Source organism: Corvus hawaiiensis, chromosome 3 (assembly GCF_020740725.1).
Source record: "Corvus hawaiiensis isolate bCorHaw1 chromosome 3, bCorHaw1.pri.cur, whole genome shotgun sequence".
NCBI lineage: Eukaryota > Metazoa > Chordata > Aves > Passeriformes > Corvidae > Corvus > Corvus hawaiiensis.
The window spans coordinates 110,625,161-110,643,035 of NC_063215.1; the positions used below are offsets into that span (position 1 = coordinate 110,625,161).

At 44.2% G+C, this 17,875-nt stretch overlaps 1 protein-coding gene and 1 long non-coding RNA gene across 3 annotated transcripts in view; both read right to left on the reverse strand.

Annotated features, from left to right (window-relative positions):
- The window catches only part of VPS54 (VPS54 subunit of GARP complex), a 47,500-nt gene extending 37,840 nt beyond the window's left edge, over positions 1 to 9,660 (reverse strand). For both annotated transcript variants that reach the window (XM_048299905.1, XM_048299904.1), the window contains exons 1-3: positions 9,559 to 9,660; positions 9,141 to 9,224; positions 785 to 946 (exon numbers count right to left, since the gene is read on the reverse strand). In XM_048299905.1, the coding sequence (XP_048155862.1) occupies positions 785 to 920 (136 nt within the window). In that variant the 5' untranslated portion in view covers positions 921 to 946; positions 9,141 to 9,224; positions 9,559 to 9,660. The remainder of the gene's footprint in view (positions 1 to 784; positions 947 to 9,140; positions 9,225 to 9,558) is intronic.
- Positions 9,661 to 9,751: 91 nt separating this feature from the next.
- Positions 9,752 to 16,569, reverse strand: LOC125324235. The gene is made up of 6 exons (XR_007202881.1): positions 16,236 to 16,569; positions 15,939 to 16,042; positions 12,752 to 12,787; positions 10,491 to 10,571; positions 10,085 to 10,338; positions 9,752 to 9,980 (listed from the first exon to the last, which is right to left on the reverse strand). It is a non-coding gene; the product is annotated as an uncharacterized LOC125324235 (long non-coding RNA).
- Positions 16,570 to 17,875: the final 1,306 nt, after the last annotated feature.

Below are 17,875 nucleotides of genomic sequence, written 5' to 3' on the forward strand. Positions count from 1 at the left end.
GTTCTTAAGCAAACCATGTTTTACCAGTTACATACTGCATTAGAATTATCTATGCAAAAGACAGATTATATTCTCCTTCTGCAACACTTCACCTTGCATTCCTTCTATGAGATTAACCAGTCAAGTTCTGAACACAGAAGTGGTGTATTGACACTTACTAAATAGATTTAGCTCAACAACTTTAGCTTCTAGTGAAGAGAAAAAAATTCCAACCACAAACATATTTCTAATAATCTGATCTTGATCAGAATGACAGCTGCAATTCATTAGCATTAGATGTCATAATTCTTAAGATACCATCCCACCTACTCCTTTGTGTAAACTAAGCTTTGGTGCAACACAACAGCTGGAACCGTGACCAAAATCTGGTTTAACAACAGCACCAGAGACTTAGTACTACAGACAGGTCACTTGCTTCCTCCTGCAGAAGGGCTGGGATGTCTCCCAGAAGGAATGCAGTCAGACTCTCCAAGCACACTGGACACGTCTGCTACAGGCTCTGACAGATTGCACCCTCTTACATGGAGTATAGATCACAGCTGTAATGTGGAATCATGCAAGCAAAAACCCCACCTATAATGAGAACATCTTAAAACAAGCTGCAAATAGTCCCTCCTATTGCTCCAAAGGGATGCTGGGTAGTATAAAGCAGAATTACGGCATGCTTGAAGTAGGACTATGGCTTACTACACTACACCCAGTATACAAGAAATAGTGAGTGGATGGTTGCCAATAGTTCAGCAAATTGAGCTGCTTTCTCCCTCTCCCTGCACACCAACATTACCTGTGGGTTCCTTGGGACACACATCAGGCAGGGACTGCACAGGGCGAAAGTGTTTCGTGGCGTCCATTTCTTTTTTAAAGAAAGCATCACTGCTGTTTGACTGAGGCACTGGTGAAGAACTGTGGCTTGATGCCATTGCATAAAATCACCACTTGATAAAAGCTAAATAGGAAACAATAGATATCCAGGCTTTAATAAAGCTCTGGGGACACACTGTATCAAAACAATGACACTCCAGTATTGTTTTTAACTGCAGTACTTCAACTGACACATTTCAACAACAGTAGAAAGTTTATTTTAAACACAAAAATAAAAGGCAGAATGTAACTGCATAGTCTGTTCCTCACACACCTGTAGATTTGGAGGATAGCCTGTTTTTGGGCACACCACCAACAAAAATAAGAACATTAAGGAAAAAAAGGAAGTCCTTCAGGCACTTCTTCCTTTCTTGACATAACTATTGCAGCCACAGTGCACATATTCACAGTAGAATTTCCTGTCAAATATCAGGAAACATTGTACTTGAATCAGGAAAACTGACAATTCAACTTTTATGGTTGCCTAGTAAAGTACAGTTTATTTCAGCATAATGTATTTGCACAGAGAAGACAATTAAATCATAGATCAAAAAGCTCTAGAGTAAGCAAAGTCACACTAATTTTCAGTTCAATTTTAAAATCCCAATTTGAAAATAACAGCCTTAAAAATTTTACACCAGGGCTAAACTTAATGAGTTCTTTCCATCTGTAAACAAAACTGCATTTCCATCAAAGTATCAGACAGTAGTAAACTGCACAACTATTAGAGGTTTGAGAGTTTATTAAAACTGTACAGCTCAAGGAGTGCCTGTTCAAAGGGACCGATCTGGATCCACGCCTTTAAGGAGAAATTAAATGCATCTAGCAAGATCTTAGCGTTTAACTACCAACCCTTAATGGACACTTAAATTACTTACTACTCGGTGAAGGAGCACAAAAAGATTAAAGGCCTATTTTATCTTCAAGTGCTAAAGCAGGCACCAAGGGATGGCTGTATCTCACTGTGTCAGCTTCCAGCAGCATCACATACATTAAAAATCTCATTTGGAAAAGAAAAAGAAAAGGTTCTACTTTCTAATCGAAGTTGAAAGTGTCCTACAAAACAATTCTAAAAAAGATGTTCAGCTGTAGCAGAGCATCCCAATCAAGAGGCCCATACTAAGAAAAACTTACTAGTAGACATAAAAAATGGGAGCAGTCAGAAATAGATAAAAAACCTTTCCAGACATCTGACAGATCTTCCTTAAATACCATGCAGCATTAATCTCTCTCCCACAAAAGCCCCACAAACCCTTTTCTCTACTACTTATATTGCATTTTGATATTCTTATGTTCTTCCCTTGACATTTCCAAAGTAACTTCTTCATTAAGCTCTTCCCTACTGTTTTGGGGTGGTTTTGTGAAAAAAAAATCTAGTATATGATGACAAAACACTGTCATTTTGGCATTCTTAAAAAACACATCCAGTGCTATGTTGCCATGACCAAATCTCCTAAAGGCATACAGTAAATTTATCTGCACTTGGAATTGCTTCAAAGTGCTGTATTTGCAGTTTTTCTCCTGAAAAAGCCTCTGTAATACGAGACAGTCTGCTCTAGCCAGATGTATGAGCAACTAGGGCAATTTGTAGAAAGCATTGAAATCCTGTAAATCTTGCAAGCTAGTCTTTCATTAAGCCTTTCTCCTTTCCCCACAATGAAGTACTATCTAAAAAGATTGTCTAGGATATGAATTGTCGCAACTACATAAATCTGAGTGGAGAAAATACTATCTGTGTGATGCTAGATTTAAAAGAAATTTAAAAGACAGTTTAAGGTTCAACAACACCTCAGCTTTTCAGAAACAAACTCTACCTACTCTTGCACAGATATTTTCCTTACTTGTCACCATAAAATATTCACTGCAAATCTTAAAATAGAATGAAAAGAGTAGAATAAAATATCAGTGCAAGCAGTAACCTTCATACTATTGAGTGGATTCCAACAAGATATAAGAGTTCACAGGCAGAGGCCTTCTTAAGTGGCATGCAATCTGATGCTGTACTAAATTATTCATAGCTAGAAGCTATTCTAGTATCCTCCTAAGTCAGGACCCTATGGATAATTAACCCCAATGAACAGCCACATTTGCACAGGAAAAAACTCATCTCTGTACTGCCCAAAACCAGGCATTCCTCAAAATGCAGTCCTTAAACTGGCCAACAAAGTATAACTTCAGAAAGAGAAAGAAAACTGGACAATACTACCTGCATTAAATCCAAATTACAAAGGAATATCTGCCAAACCCATATGAAGACGAAAATCCCGCCCTACACTCATCTCCGTACACTAACCTTTCCCACAACTGAAAAACTTTAATTTGTTCACCAACAGCAGCAGTTCCTTGTGCTCCACTACTAAACATTTTATAGACAAATAAATCTATAACCAGTCCCCTAAACCAACATTTTAAAATGTGCAATAATATATAAATTTGCTGATTTAAACATACCAAAAAAATGAAACCCAGTGTAAACACAGAACACAACTTCTGCACAATATTTTAACTCATTCAACTTTCAATGCAAGTGAAAGGCAGGTAAATGCAGTTAACTGCACTAACTGTGCAGAGCGAATTATGAAATGCTGAGTCCCCTGAGTCTCTTACTTAGAAGAACATATGGCTGTAGTAAGAATATGCAACTGTGTAACTTCATGACATCAGTGTTTAAATGATATACAATTAAAATGGATTAAATCAACTGTGTTCTCTCCAGTAATCACCATAATTTACTCACATTTTGTCTTGCAATGTGTATTAAACTAATGTAATTTAAAAAACCCTTTAGAGGTTAGATACAAGAGTAATGACAGAAGCTGGAATCTAGGCTTATAGCTTTATTTGCAACATGTCTTCAATATATTACATCTATTTTGTACACACTGTATTAATTTCCTTAGTTAAAAAGATTTTATTAAATTACACCGTCACTGTAATGACTTAATACCACTGAAGTTAAGCCAAATCTGCCATGGCAACAATGAAAATAGCTTTGATGATCTGAACTGACAGTATTCTTACAGTTTGAGCACATGAAGAGCTATGCTTCAACCCAGAGCCTCCTCTTTAAAACCATTCTTGTTCAGTAACGTGCTCAGCAAGTACAATGTGACACAGCTGTACAACACAGCAGGGAACAGAATACCGCGGTGACGAGAGTAATAACCGCACTGGGATACTGCCCAGTCAGCGAAACAGCAGATCTGTGAGTTAGCAATGCATTAATCACATGGGGTTTTTTCTGAGGTGACTACACTGTGACTCTTGAGTTTCACACCCGAGGTTTCAGCTGTTAGATGAGAGCACAACAAACAACAAAGCGTATTACTCAGAAGTAATTGCACAGGGTGGTTGTAACTCTGGAGGATGTGCTTGTTTTTCTAAGTATCAGGACTTGTACAAAACTTCTTCAGAAACTGCCTTCCTATATTCTGAGTGTTATTATTCACATGCTTTGTTTTTCCAATATAATTCACAGAATCTGCTCTCCAATTTTTATTTCAGCTTCAAAAACAGTGACATCTAAGAAGAGATACCAAGTACCCAGAGGGAAGAACCCAGCATTCCAATTGAACATACAACATACTGAGCAAGATTCCCCTTCAAGCATTCCCCACTGTCCACAACAAGCCACACCTGGACACCAGCAGGCACTTTTCAAGGGCTATGCTCTGCATCCCAAAGGTAAAGCAGGAGAAGTTTCTCTGTGAACACAAATGGCATGCTAAAGTCCCTGCCGCTTTTCATGACTTTGGCAACAATAGAGTGAAATGAAAATATTTCAAGCACTCCTCTAGCTACCCAACATGCTTTGGAATATAAAACTATCAGAAGCCACCCACAAATCAAGCTAAGGCAAGATACTGCACCATTTCTAAATGTTATGATAAATACCAAAGGTATCTAGTAAAGAAAAGCATACCTGAAACATAGCTAAAAGATAAAAATGCACAAGGGACTCCTTCTAGGACCTCAACAGCTAATAAATGGCATGTTGTTATTGGCCTAATATATTTACTCTGTCCTCAAAAGTTTCGCTTTTCCTATCCATTATTACGCAGCTCTTTTTGCTAAATCAGGATTTCACCCTGTAACAGGGAAACCATGGTAGGAGCAAAGCACACAGCACCTTTGTAAGACAATGTGAGCCAGACTGCAGGAACGCAAGCTTTCACTTTTTTTTTTCAACCAGCTAATTCCTCAGGCTGAAATTTCCGTGCTTGTCCCTGGTGCCCTGAGACAGACATCCCCGTTGCAGCAGGGGAGCCAAGGTTAGCTTGGAGCAGAAACCTTTAAGCAGTTTCAGAGAATGAGGTTAAAGCTCATTCAGGGAGCTGTTCTGTTAACCCAAGCTCTTTCTGAACACCTATTTCCACCCTGGGGTTTCAGAGGAGGAAGCTGATGGCTGTCAGGGGAATGACACGGCCAGAGGCAGAGGAAAGCTGTGACATGTCCCCATGGAGCACACTCCAACATGAAACCTCTTCACACAACTTAGAGAGGAGGCTGTGTCAGCCTGGCCTTTCTGAAAGCCTAATGAATATATGTATATTTGTATTCACAAACACGTATTTGAGTGCATTCTGCACATCCCAACAGTACCCCCAACCTCATGTTCTCACACTAAGGATGTACCTTCTCTGCAAAGTTAGCATGACTGATAACCATCCAGATTAGCCTTGCTGGGATGAAATCAACCCAACAAGGAAGCAATGTATGAGCTATCTGCATTTCTCATCAGCCCTGCTTAGCCACACGTGCTGTTACGATTCAGCAGATTCTGTAATTCCTCAGACTGTGCTACTTCCCCAGCAAACTGCGTAACAGGGACTGTGGAAAAGCAAGAGCACTTGAATAACTTAGAGAGTAATGCCACCACCCTGCCCCTAAATAGTCTCTTTCATAAGGCCATCTCAAAACACTCTCCTCAAACAGGGAAACAGGCAAGAAAAAGCAGTAGTGACTCCAAAGAAAGAACGGGACAGCTGCATCCCCACTGCAAAGCACCATGGGTAGCCTGCAAGACCAGGATAAAGCAACATCTGACTTTCATATTATTACATTTTGTACTGGTTTCTTTTGCCCTTCCCAGCTGTAGGCACATGAAGAGCACATTAAAAAAAAAAAAAAAAAGTTTTAGCTGAGCTTCATTTCTTTAAACACAAGAATAAGATCCTCTGAAAAGAATTACCCCAAAATGTCCCATCACTGAATAATGTCTTGCTACTTAAAATAATCCACAAGTGTAAACATTTTGTCAAAAACTGGAAAGCAATTTATCTCCTTTTAGACAAACTATTTGGGAAGTAATATTTCACTTTCATTCAGGTACCAAATAAACAATTATATGAAACATCTGTGATGTACCCACATGGGGCAAATGCACTTCCTCTCACCTGGACAACCAACCTCCCAATGCTGAACACTAACTGGAAATCAGAAGGCAGCTTCTGTGCTGGAGAAACAGACATACCTACAGCTGTTTAAGTCATTAGGCACCACGTTCTTCCACAGCAGAAGCGTCAGAATCATTCAGAAACAATCATCAAAGCAGTAAAAATACATGTCAGAAAAGGCCTTGTGGTTAGCTGCTCACACTATCACACAATATGAGAGTGAAGCCTCTTTGTACCCTTTTTTCCAGGCATCAGCATTACAGTGTGCATTACCCCTTTGGAAAACGGTGAAATACGAGCATCTTACAGAGCTCCAGAGAGGTCCACGCAGCTGAACAAAGACCAAGGAGACCCAGCAGGCATTCCTGCCACGAGTCTGTCAAAGGCAGACACTGCGGAGCAGTGACGTGTGGAGGAAAGGCAGAAGAACTGCACCAGCTCCAGCAAAAATCCCAGCACTGAGGTCCTGACGTGACAAAAGGAGTCGGACAGACGCTCACGGCATGTGCGTCAACAGCACGATTCCCTGCACAGCCCCTCCACTTGCCATCCTCAGCAGGGCTAGGCTCCACTCCTTCATCAAAAATAACTTCCTAAAAGTATGAATTTTCATGGGAATCACGTCTTTCCAAAGCCTTACCCAAGTCCTGAACTTGCAATGGGTATGAGGGAGCCAAATAAAAATATTTCATAGTTTGACAGCATGCATAAAGCTGTGACCAGAGACTATCAAAAGGCAGGCCCAGTGCACCTCATATCAAGTCCTGACACAGGATGCCAGTCCAATGTCACCCTACAGGGCAGGTACTCTGCAAACAAGACCATCCAAACTTTAACTTGGTGAACAACAGAGAGTGCCACCACATTTGCTGATAGTCCTTGTGGTATTAATACCTGCCCAAGAATAGATCAAACAAAACTGATCACTCCTATTCACATCACTTCCTTTGCATCCCTCAAATAGCTCCCACTGACAAAAAGAATAAATAATTCTATGGCATAAAAGCCAGTATGGTTATGCTACACCTAGAATGCCAAAAACCAAAAGGAAGGCCTTATACTGCTGCTTACAGTGACTGTGTAAAACTGATGGAAACTCTCTAACATATTGCTAAGTGCCAGATATGCTACTCCAATTCTAATAATCTATCCCTAAACACACACACACATGCATCCAAAATGGCCCCTTTTTTCCTTTTTATTTAAGAACCAAATTGATAGAAAAAGGCTGGGATATTTAAGCTATTAAGTATGAGTACTTTGGAACATCTGATCAGTACATAGATCCGTCAGTTTTGACTATGAGGGAAACACATTAACAATTCTTTACCTTCTGAAGAGAATACTCAGGTGGTTTTCTTTAAATCTAGGTGAGGTGGGTGCAAAAAGTTAAAAATAAGAAGACAAAGCCTAGATTTGCTGGTAAATATGATTTGGACTTAATCATATGAAGCCCCAGAACTACGTACATAGGACATCCACAATCGTGCTCACCCGCTCACTCTTCCTGCTCCATTCATAAAACAAGACAATAAATAAACAAAGTGTGAAGAAAAAAAAAGAAACCAAAAGAAAATTGTGAGCCTCCCAGCTGGAAGGATAATATGATGTTCATGGCCCTTCTCTCTTCTTGAGACTCAGAGATCCTTATTTTCCCCAAACTCTGGAGAAGGAAAGCAGAAGTGGCTTCTTCACAGAGTTGCTGCCCCAAAAGAAGAAACGATACCTACATGATTCCATTTCCCAACCTCTTCCTGCTCAAACTGCCAAAGAGAAGCCTGCAGTCTGCTTTCTCCACTCTTTCTAATGGCTCCTGACATTTTCCAGGCAAACAATATCCCCGTTCAACCTTGGAAATGTACATCTCCTTCTCCTCCCGTGAAGTTTGTGCTTGTCAACAAGGCAAGATTCCTACACACATGCCAGACTCCCACTACAGAGAAAGATGGTGCTGAAGACAGAGGGACACTCGGGACAGATCCTGTTACCAGCAAATCAGATGGGAGAGGTAGAGATGCTTCTCGCTGTGCAAACTTCTGGCCTCACTGGTGAGGCTGCCCAGGTGATGTACAGTGACTTGTGCATGAAGAGCCATAGATCTCCTGTCAATTAATCCATTTTAGGCACTGTTTTCCTACCCAACGGAAGCACCAAGGACTTCAAGACGTTTTGTCTGTACTACAGTTAGTCAGAGTCGCACTGACTCTCAGCCCAAAACAGTAATTACTGCAGCCACTACAATAATTAACATACTGCAGTTGGGTTTTTCAGTAAGACAGCAATTTCTCACAGGGTTGCACAGCAACAGCTCCACAAGTCCATTGCACTTCTCATTCGGGACTTCATCAGTACAGGTAAGACAGTGAAGTCAATACACCACCTATGCTAGAAACTCAAAAAAATAAATACATGCAGATCTGTAGCCCAGTAATCACTCTGATGCACTTTAAAACAGGCATTTTATACTTTTTTACACTTGATTGTGATAACTCTATGTCCTGTAAGAGCAATCCTAAGTATTTGAAAAATATAAGAAAAACAGAGAAGAAAAAGATAATCCGCAACATACTAAGGCCCAAACTGGACAGTCAGGGGGGAGTTTCTGTTGGGAGTGTAGAAGGTTGGTATCTTACATGCACATGTATGTATATCTCAACATCACATACCGTCTTTGAAAAATTACGGTAAGGAAATGCAAGAAGTTAATTTTCCCATCACTCAATTTTAGGATCATCTACAAACCCAGGAACCATCGCATTCCCAAATGGCTTATGGAACCAGCAAGCCCTTTAGCGCTCCACATCCCAGTCCATCCTGGCTGCCATGCGCCAGAGGAAAACACCAAATACTTGCTCTAAACGTTAGCTCCCGCGCCGGCCATACCTTATGGAGAACACGCCAGGAGTATCTCCCGGAGGCCGTCGTCATATCTCTCCCCGTGGCATCGTCGGGAATGCTACCGGGGACCTGCGGGACAGTGACCGCATGAGGGAGGCCCGGCCTCACGCCGACACCTCCGCACCCTCCCCGCACCTCCCGCCGGGCACCGCCCGCTGCCCACCGGGGGGTTACCATGGAAATTCAGAACGGGGATTTGCAGGAAAGGAGGCAAAGCGGGCCGCGGGCAGTCCCCCCCGCCCACCTCCCCTCGCGTCCCTCCGCTCCGCCGCCCGGCCCAGGCCGCCCGGGCCGCCCACACAAAGGGCGCCCGGGGAAATTAAACTTTCCCGGCCGCTCCCCGGGGGAGCCCCGGCGGCGGGCGGGGGCGGGGCCGGCGGCGGGCGGGCCCCCCGCGCTGTACCTGCGGCGCCGGGCGGGATGCGCGGCCTAGCGCGGCTCCTCCGCCGCGACACGTCGGTGCCCCCGCGCAGGGCGGCGCAGGAAGGGCCCGGGCGGCGGCGGGAGGAACCAGGCCCCGCCTCTGCCACCGCCCGGGGGAGGAGCCGCGGCCAAGGCCGGCGGAAGGGGCCGCGCCGCCGCCGGGGCTGCGGTTCTGGAGCGCGGGGACCCGCAGTGCCCGCGTCCCGGGCCGGCATTTGAGAGGCCTCGTCACCAAACCCCCCGCGGGTGCTCCGCAGCCGGTTTTACTCAGATTTATGTTTTAGGCTGTAATTCTCCGTCAGGCTACAGAAGATGCTGAAATACAGGTTTAGATCGCAGTGAGGCGATAGCAGCTTCACGCCTGATGGTGCCTCGAACACGCTTAAATCCTCGGCCGTAGCCCTGTGGCAGTCAACAAAACACAGGGAAACTCGGATTAATGAATAGCAGCAGTTCCGGCTGTATTTAATAAGAGAAGCATGTGGCTGTAGGCTGTGTGAACGCACCAGTGTGGAAGTCCATGGGTTACACGGGTTCACGCCTGGGCTTGCAGCTCACTAACTCGTGTTTGTGTCTGGTGCTGGCCCCAGACAGACTGGGCTGAAGATGTTTTGCTCCTTGGTGGTCAAGGTTGGCAGAGGTTTGTTCAGTACAATTTGTTTTGTAGACTCAGCCAATAAATGCTAAGCAAGTATCACCAGGATCAGGGACGCCTTGATGACTTCCTTGAGAGACGTGTCTGACGTGACCAGTGTTCACCCTTTGAAAAGATGAGTTTAAAGAGCAGAAAATGTGATACCACCGGAAAGAAAGACTAGTTTAATATTACTATTACTTCATAACTGTGGACTTTGGTGTCAGTGGTCATCCATTATACCTTCCATAGCCATGCTTTAGAAAATAAAGATGTACCTTCTCATACTTGAAAATCCCATCCTTGGCTTTCTGGAGTTAGTATTGGCTCGGCACAGCTCAAACAGACTTCATTGGAAGCTGGAACAACAAAAGCAGTCAAAAACCACAACTATGTTAAATATTAAGTGCTTGTTAGGAAGCCAATGGGGTTTTCCCTCCAGCAACCTGTAAACGTGACTCACAATATTTTTATAGCATATTTTCCACTACCTGGCAGAAATCTCTCTGTGCCTTACAGCCTCCTCTCTGCTCAGACTGCAGACATACATTTGACACACTCCTCATGGGCAAAACATGGTGGTTTGGGGTTTTTTCTGTTTTTTTTTCCCCTTGGGGATCACATTAGTTGGAGACAGTCTGTCTCTAAAATATGACACAACAGCAATAAAGTGAGCAAAGAGATCATGGACATAATGTAAAACTGATTGCTGTGTATTGATCCAGACTGCAGAAGGACTGAGTTTGCAGAATTCAGTCATGTGGATAAAGGTAAGGAAGTTGGAGAGGCTGTAGGAGGGAGGTGATGTTAGTCCTGTCCTCCTCAGGGGTTCTGCTTTATGTTACTTGCTGTTGACCCAGACAAAAGTCCTCGGCTGTGTGGGTTGAGGATGGCATTCCTGCCAGCTGCTTGGGGGTATGTCCATGGCTCCTTCAACCACTCACAAGTAAGTTGGAAAGTTTGGATTTGTCCAAACGGAGTTCCCTGTTTGCTTTCAGTAGTCTGACCTTCTGGAATTGGACCTGAGAGTATCTACAAAACCACTTTCCATTAGCAAAGAGACAGATGGGAGGGAAGAGGCAAAAGGAAAGGGAATCCCCAGCAGCGAAGCAGCTGTGTGTGATTAACTACAGACACCGGTTTTGAGGGGAAAGCCCTTCCCACAGGCTTAGTGGTAAACCAGTTTTCCCCTTTCTAGCCCTCTGGGTCAGCCTGAGGCTGAAGGTGAGTCCTGCAGCATGGATACAATTTTCCATGTCTCCCGTGTATGAATCATGGGTTGGTCCACTCACTGCTGAAATGTGTCCAGTCCTGGTCAGCAAACTGAGCCAGAGCCAAGTCTGGCTGTGCAGGACTGACCTCAGTGCTCAGCTGCTGAGGTTCACAACAGTGTTCTTGCAGTGTCTTCACTGAGTCAAGGAGCTATCCTGCCAGGTTCATTTCTGAATTGCTCAGAGCAGCCTTAAGAAGAATTTTTGCATCAGTTGCTTAGCATGAAATGACCTTTACATACAGCTGGATCACCCCTCAGTTGACATTTGCCCAGGAAGCCCTGATCTAACTGAAAACCTCAGGTCTGTGTTTCTCTTGCACCAGAGAGGTACTTTCAAAGCCAGTGATTAATTGTGTCAGAGATGCAGGGAAAAACCATACCCCAAAGTGACATTTGAGCACCCTCCCATGACCTTTAATGTTTTCCAGTTGCAATGAAAAGAGTCTTGTTATCTGCTCACACAGGGAAAGTAACAAACTGTTTGATTTTCTACCTTATGCTTCATTGACGTTTTCTCTGAGCTAAATGTTGTTACTCTTCTGCTGTGTTTTGTATTAACAGCAAAGCCCTCTGTTCCCCTTGGGAAAAATAAACTAGAGCTGCATCATCTTTGTGGATCAGAAGGAAAGGCTGACAGCCATGGGGCTGCCTCCTGCTGCTTGCTTTTCTGTCACCTTTCTGCTAAACCCTGTGGTGGCAGTGACAACACCAGTCCAGCCTGAGAAACCTCCTCTCCTCCAGACCGTAGGAGACTCAGTGGGTGATTTCTGGAGACTTTGAGAAGAAAGGCTGGTTTAAAGCACAACAAAGCTCCCTAAGGCACGAGGCATGGCTGGGCTTGTGAGCCATGCTATTCTCAGCCTGAACGTGCTCTGTGGGTAAGAACAGCCGTCGCTTCACCAGCAGAGCTGATGAGGTGAGGAAACTGTGAGTCAGTCAACCATAGTTCACTCGATCTGTTGTCTCTCTACCTCCTCAAGTACAGCTTATGTCCATAAAGTCTGCTTTTATGGGAGCATTTCCGTTATCTGTGCTTCCTACTGATTGCCAAGGGCCACGTCAGCTCTGCAGGGTAGCGTGACTCAGCCCAACAAACACCCTTACCCTGGGCACACAGGACAGAGTCCCACAAAGGCTCTCCCAGGGAAAAACTCCAACCCCAAGTAGCTTTAGCCAGGAAACTCTTTCTACTGCTACTTTTTCATCTATGTGAGTTAAATTGGCATTCCTACAAAACAAGAGAAATATGATAGGGTTTTTTCCTACATTCAGGCCAGCTCAGGAGTCTTCTGTGGAGTCTTCCTGGAAAAGAAATGGGAAACAGTGAGTTTTGTGCTGTAGAAAATAAACAGTAAAAAGAACAAAGAAGCTCAATGTTTTCCCAGATACAAGAGACAAAAAAAATAAGGAAATGCTTATTACTGCTCAGTGGCAGAACTAGCAGCCAACTATTGTAAAAGCTGAGTCATCTCTAGGAATATCTGGGCTTCTTTCTTGGGATGTTGCAGTATTTTAGAAGGTCCTTGCTTACAGGATCCTGGTACCACTGGCTTTCAGTTTTCCACAGAAAACCTTTGCTCGGCTTGTAAAAAACCAAAGATGGTACTGCAATCCGTAGGGAATGTGAGGGAAAATAGTGATTAGATGTAATTAGAGGGGCAGGTCCCCCAGGAACCCTGAGTGTAGTGGATAATCTTGTCTCTAAAAGAGTAGCATTAAACAATGATAGGAACAACCAAACTTCGAGGAAAAGCTCTCCTTGGAGGAAGCAAGGGATATAAAAGAAATATGTAAAATAATGAACACTGCAGAGAAGGCAGATGGATAGTTTCTACTCTTCTTGTCTTAAGTAATGTGAAGGGATATTAAGACTGAATATTTCATGCCAGTAGCAGGGAACATACTTCCAGGCCTTGTTTAAGTGGAGCATGGTGCTCAGTGCCACGAGGAACTGTTCAAGACAGGAGCTTAGGAACATGCAGAATGGGCTGGAAGTTTTACTGGCTCTCCAGATTAACACAGATGACAATTTTGAAGATTATTTTTATCATGTCAACCAAATACTAACTGGCAGTCCTCGGGCTCAGACCTATGTAGAGAAGACATGACTGGCCCACCTCAAGGGCCACCACCTGACATGGCTCTTTCTAGGACAGTTTCTTAACAGACTCTTTCAAGACACTGCCATAACATAAGGACAGCCCATAAAACTGGGATGCCAAGTCTCTCCTGTTGCTCCTGAATGCCCTGGCACATATTCCTCCATGTCTGCAAGGGTAGCAGAGCTCCTCCTGGCTCCAAGTCATTCCTCAGCACCTTAGACATGCCACAGATGTGGCTGCATTTCACACAGTTCTTGGTTCTCTCGGTCTCCAGCAGAGGCTGCAAAAAATTAAAAGCTCTTTCTTCTGTATCTGGAGTGAGCCCATGTTATCAGATAGCAGTTTATTCCGATGGAGTACATTAATACCTGAGTCATCAGGGACTCTGGCTTTCTTTACATCAGCTTTCCAGGCTAGTTTTGTTATGTGCAGTGCTCCCTTTGAATCCAGCCACGGCCACTCCAGCATTACAAAAAGGAGGGATTCTGGTGGGATGCTTTCAGGAAAGTGTAATGGGAAACAGTCTGGTCCAAGCAGCACCTCAGGCAAGCAGAAAGCTCTTGTTTCTGAGATTACTTGTGAGTCAGAATGTGCAGTTTCAAAGTGATGGTTGGAAAAAAAAAAGAAAAAAAGTGCAGAAAAAGCAGACCAAGCTGGTACCGAGGGAGCAGGGCTGGCATCTTAGTGGCTTTTAAAGAGAAGAATTTGATTCTAGATACCACAGGGTTCAGTACAAGTTTTATTTTAAAGATCAGAGATAAAGGCCCTGAGCTACAGATGTTTTTAGACTTTGCTCTGCTCTACGTTGCAAGATCTGTGGGTAGAGGGCACAGCCAAGTTCACTTGTTGCCTGTGTAGGTATCACACACATAGTTCTGAGAGGAAAACCACACATTTTAAAATTCTGTGACTGAAAGACTGTGGAATGATGTGGGTGCCTAGATTAAATTGAGGAAGCAGCACCCTCACTGCAGGCTGGCCCAGCCAGCAGCTTTCTGAACGGTGCCTCAGTCCTGTCTTTGACCTTGACAGAAAATCCCAGGGTTTAAAGCAGGTGGGAAGACTTTTTTCCTGTAAGGGCATGCTCGGTAACAGCCGTCATTAGGAGAGGGATCTCTGTGAAAAGCATCACCACGTCTTTAAGTGCAGTTTGTCTTCGCTTGTTTTACTTTGCTCCTACCCTGAGCTCATCTCAGCTTCAACGCGACTGATGGCATTTAAGTCAGATGTATTTCCAGCAACCGCTTTGCAATACAGCAGATGGCAGCCTTTCCCTAGACTTCCAGAAATGAGGAGTACCTGGATTTCAGACAATCGTGTCTTTTCTTGTCCCCTGGTGTCTAGCGGCCAGCAGAAGCCTCTGTAGGAACCCAGCAACTGATTCAATGCAGCTAGAAATAGAACACTATCATCACCTTGCATTTGGAGAGCTTGGCTTCTCACCAGAGGGTGATCAGCTCTTGCACCACCTCTTTATTCACCTAGGACGGTGTTTCCTGTCAGGTTTAGCTGCCGGCTCCAAGAGAGCCCGGAGGTGTAGCCGCAACCCGACTGCACTAGGGCGGCACAGACACACACACAAGCGCAGGCAGCCGGGGTGCGCTCCCCACCCGAGGGAGCCCTCCCTGAACAGGGTCTGAAGGACGCAGGCAGAGGCAAAGAAGGGAGAGAGAGGGGGGAACTCCCCGTGTAAGTTCCATGCAGAAGGCTTCCTAAAGCAAACACACGCGAAGGGGAGACAAAGAGCCAAGGAGATAAGGGTGTCCAGGGATTTTATAGTGGGGATAGGAAAGGCGGGGATAAGGGATACAGCCAATGGGATACTTGGCAGGAGGCGGGGTTGAGGGTAAGGGAATCAGCGGGAGTAACACATACGAGGGACTTAGCCGAGGAACCAATGGGGCTGTCGAGTGCGACAGAACTTTCTAGAATTAATACATATTAACTTAGGGGAAATGAATATTAACAAACTTATACATAAAACAGGAAGGGGAAAACACGAACCGATCGTACAAAATATGTAAACTGCAGAACTGGGGGGTTATGGGCTTTCACCCTAACTACAGAGTGAGGCATTAAACTTCGGGGCCTGACCACCACAGCTTGGTGTCTATTGGCTCTTCAGGGATCAGGGTGGCTGCAACCACCTACAGTGCCACAGTTTCCCTTCCAGCTTATATCAGAGTTTGACACTGAAGCAATTAAAAATCCACGCTAATTCATTTCTTCACCTTGACAACAACGCATAACAGAAAACACATCATACTCGGTGGGGAGTGTGTCAAAATCAAAGTCACATTTCTCAGTGCTTGACATGCTGTATTAAAAAGCACCTCTGTTAAGAGACCTACGCAGCTGGCTGAATAAACTGTGGTGTGGGTGAGGCCTCAAATTACTTCATCTGCTGGTGACTCTTCAAAAGAGACTCAGATATGCTCTGTGGATTCACCCAGCCCTGAAAAGTAAGGAGAAAAGTGATCAGCACTCTTCTGTCCTGCCCCTTTTTGTTCCAGAAGAGGAATGCTTACTGGGATAGGGGTTTTTGAGATGACCACAGCTGAGCTCTTTCTAATACCTCCTGGATCCTTGGAAGCATTTCTTATTGCCACATAGCAACTCCCTTGTCCAAACTGTGTTTTTCTACCTACCTGAGTGGTATTAGTCAGGCCTAGGGGTCTGTTTCACAATCATGAGGAAGATGCAAAGATGTCTTCTTCTGTGAGATTGCTCCTGATGGAAACACAAAAGAACACAGATTTACTTCTACACAGGCTCTGCTTTCAATTTCTACTTTTTATCCTGCTTCTGTTCTCACAAAACATGTTAATGGCATCCAGATGCTTATTAACACGCTTCATAGTAAGAACCAGAGACAGGAAATACAGGCCAGATGAGGAAGAGAAGAGCTTAAACAACAGCTAAGAGAGCTGAGAGGAATCCAGACTCAGCAGGGCCAAGTAAAATTTACTCTGGAGCCTTCAAGAAACAAATCAAATGGTTGTCAAATGAATGACACTATTATAAATTCTAGGGAACAGAAGAGGTCCCACAGCACCAAAAAACCTATTAGCAATATTTAGGGGGACATCCAAATACAGCATTAATTGATCTTAAAGAGCCACATAAGCCTTAAAGCAACTGCTAGGGGCTTAAAAAACCCCAGGCTGCGTCTAATCAACTCCATTCCTCTCTTTGATAAGGCAGCTGGCCCGGCAGCTGGGAAAGGAAAGGCATGGACGTGCTGCATCTCCCCTTGAATCATGCTGGGTGATGCAGCCACCAAAGGAAATGGTCCAGACAGCATTGCTGTGAGGTGAACAGACAATGGAGTTATTTATGCTCAAGGTGTACCATCTATCACATCCCCAGCTCTGTGTCCCATCAACCACTGCCATGGGAACATCAGCTCCCAACATCTGTCTGAAGAGCTAGGAGACTGGATTTCTGTGCAGGTAATACCACGTGGGATGGGAGACACAGGGAGACAGAGTTAACTTCACACAGGAAATCACCGTCGTTGAGGAAATGGCCCCAATTCCCTTTGCTATACTCAAGGTCTTGGAATTCAAGAGCATCTTTTCCTTATGGGACATGCATACAACTCACCCCCAGTTCAGCTTTTAATGAAAAAACCACTTAAAATACTCTTCTACCAATCTACACAGCCCACAGAGCCTGCTGCAGCCTGCTGCTTCCAGCTGTCCTTCACAGGAGCCTTCTCGTCCTTTGAAAGCTGCCCTCTTCTTTCCCAGCTCTGTAGAGAAATCTGGCTAACGAGGAATCTCGAGGCCATTCCACTGCCGTTCTCCCACCTTCCTGGCTGCATTCATTATTAATAGCTCCTCATTAAATTTTAATAAAATGAATATCAGAGGTTTAGGGCTTGGAAGGCACCTTTCCTCCTTTTTTTTTTTTCCCTTCCAGCTCTATTTGTTGGACAAGTTCATTCAGTGTCACACAGGAGAAGGTGCCGATCAATACCTTTTGCAGGAAGCTGTGTTTTTCCTTTATTCCCAAACTCTGCAGAAGCGCCTGGAATACTAAAGCTTTCGCTTTGAGTTGTTTCTTTTTCTTTAAGAAAGCAAACCCCAAACAGTAGATAGGTATTTGGTCCCAACTTGCTCTTCAGTTTACTTTAGTGGATACAAGTTTATGAATTCTACAGTTTTATAGTAGATAAGAGTTTCTGAGTTCTATAGGTGAACCATGGACCAGTCTCCATTGGAGTCTCCATTACTGCAGATTTGGAAAGACTAAGCATGTTGAACACTTGCAAGAAGTGTTTGGG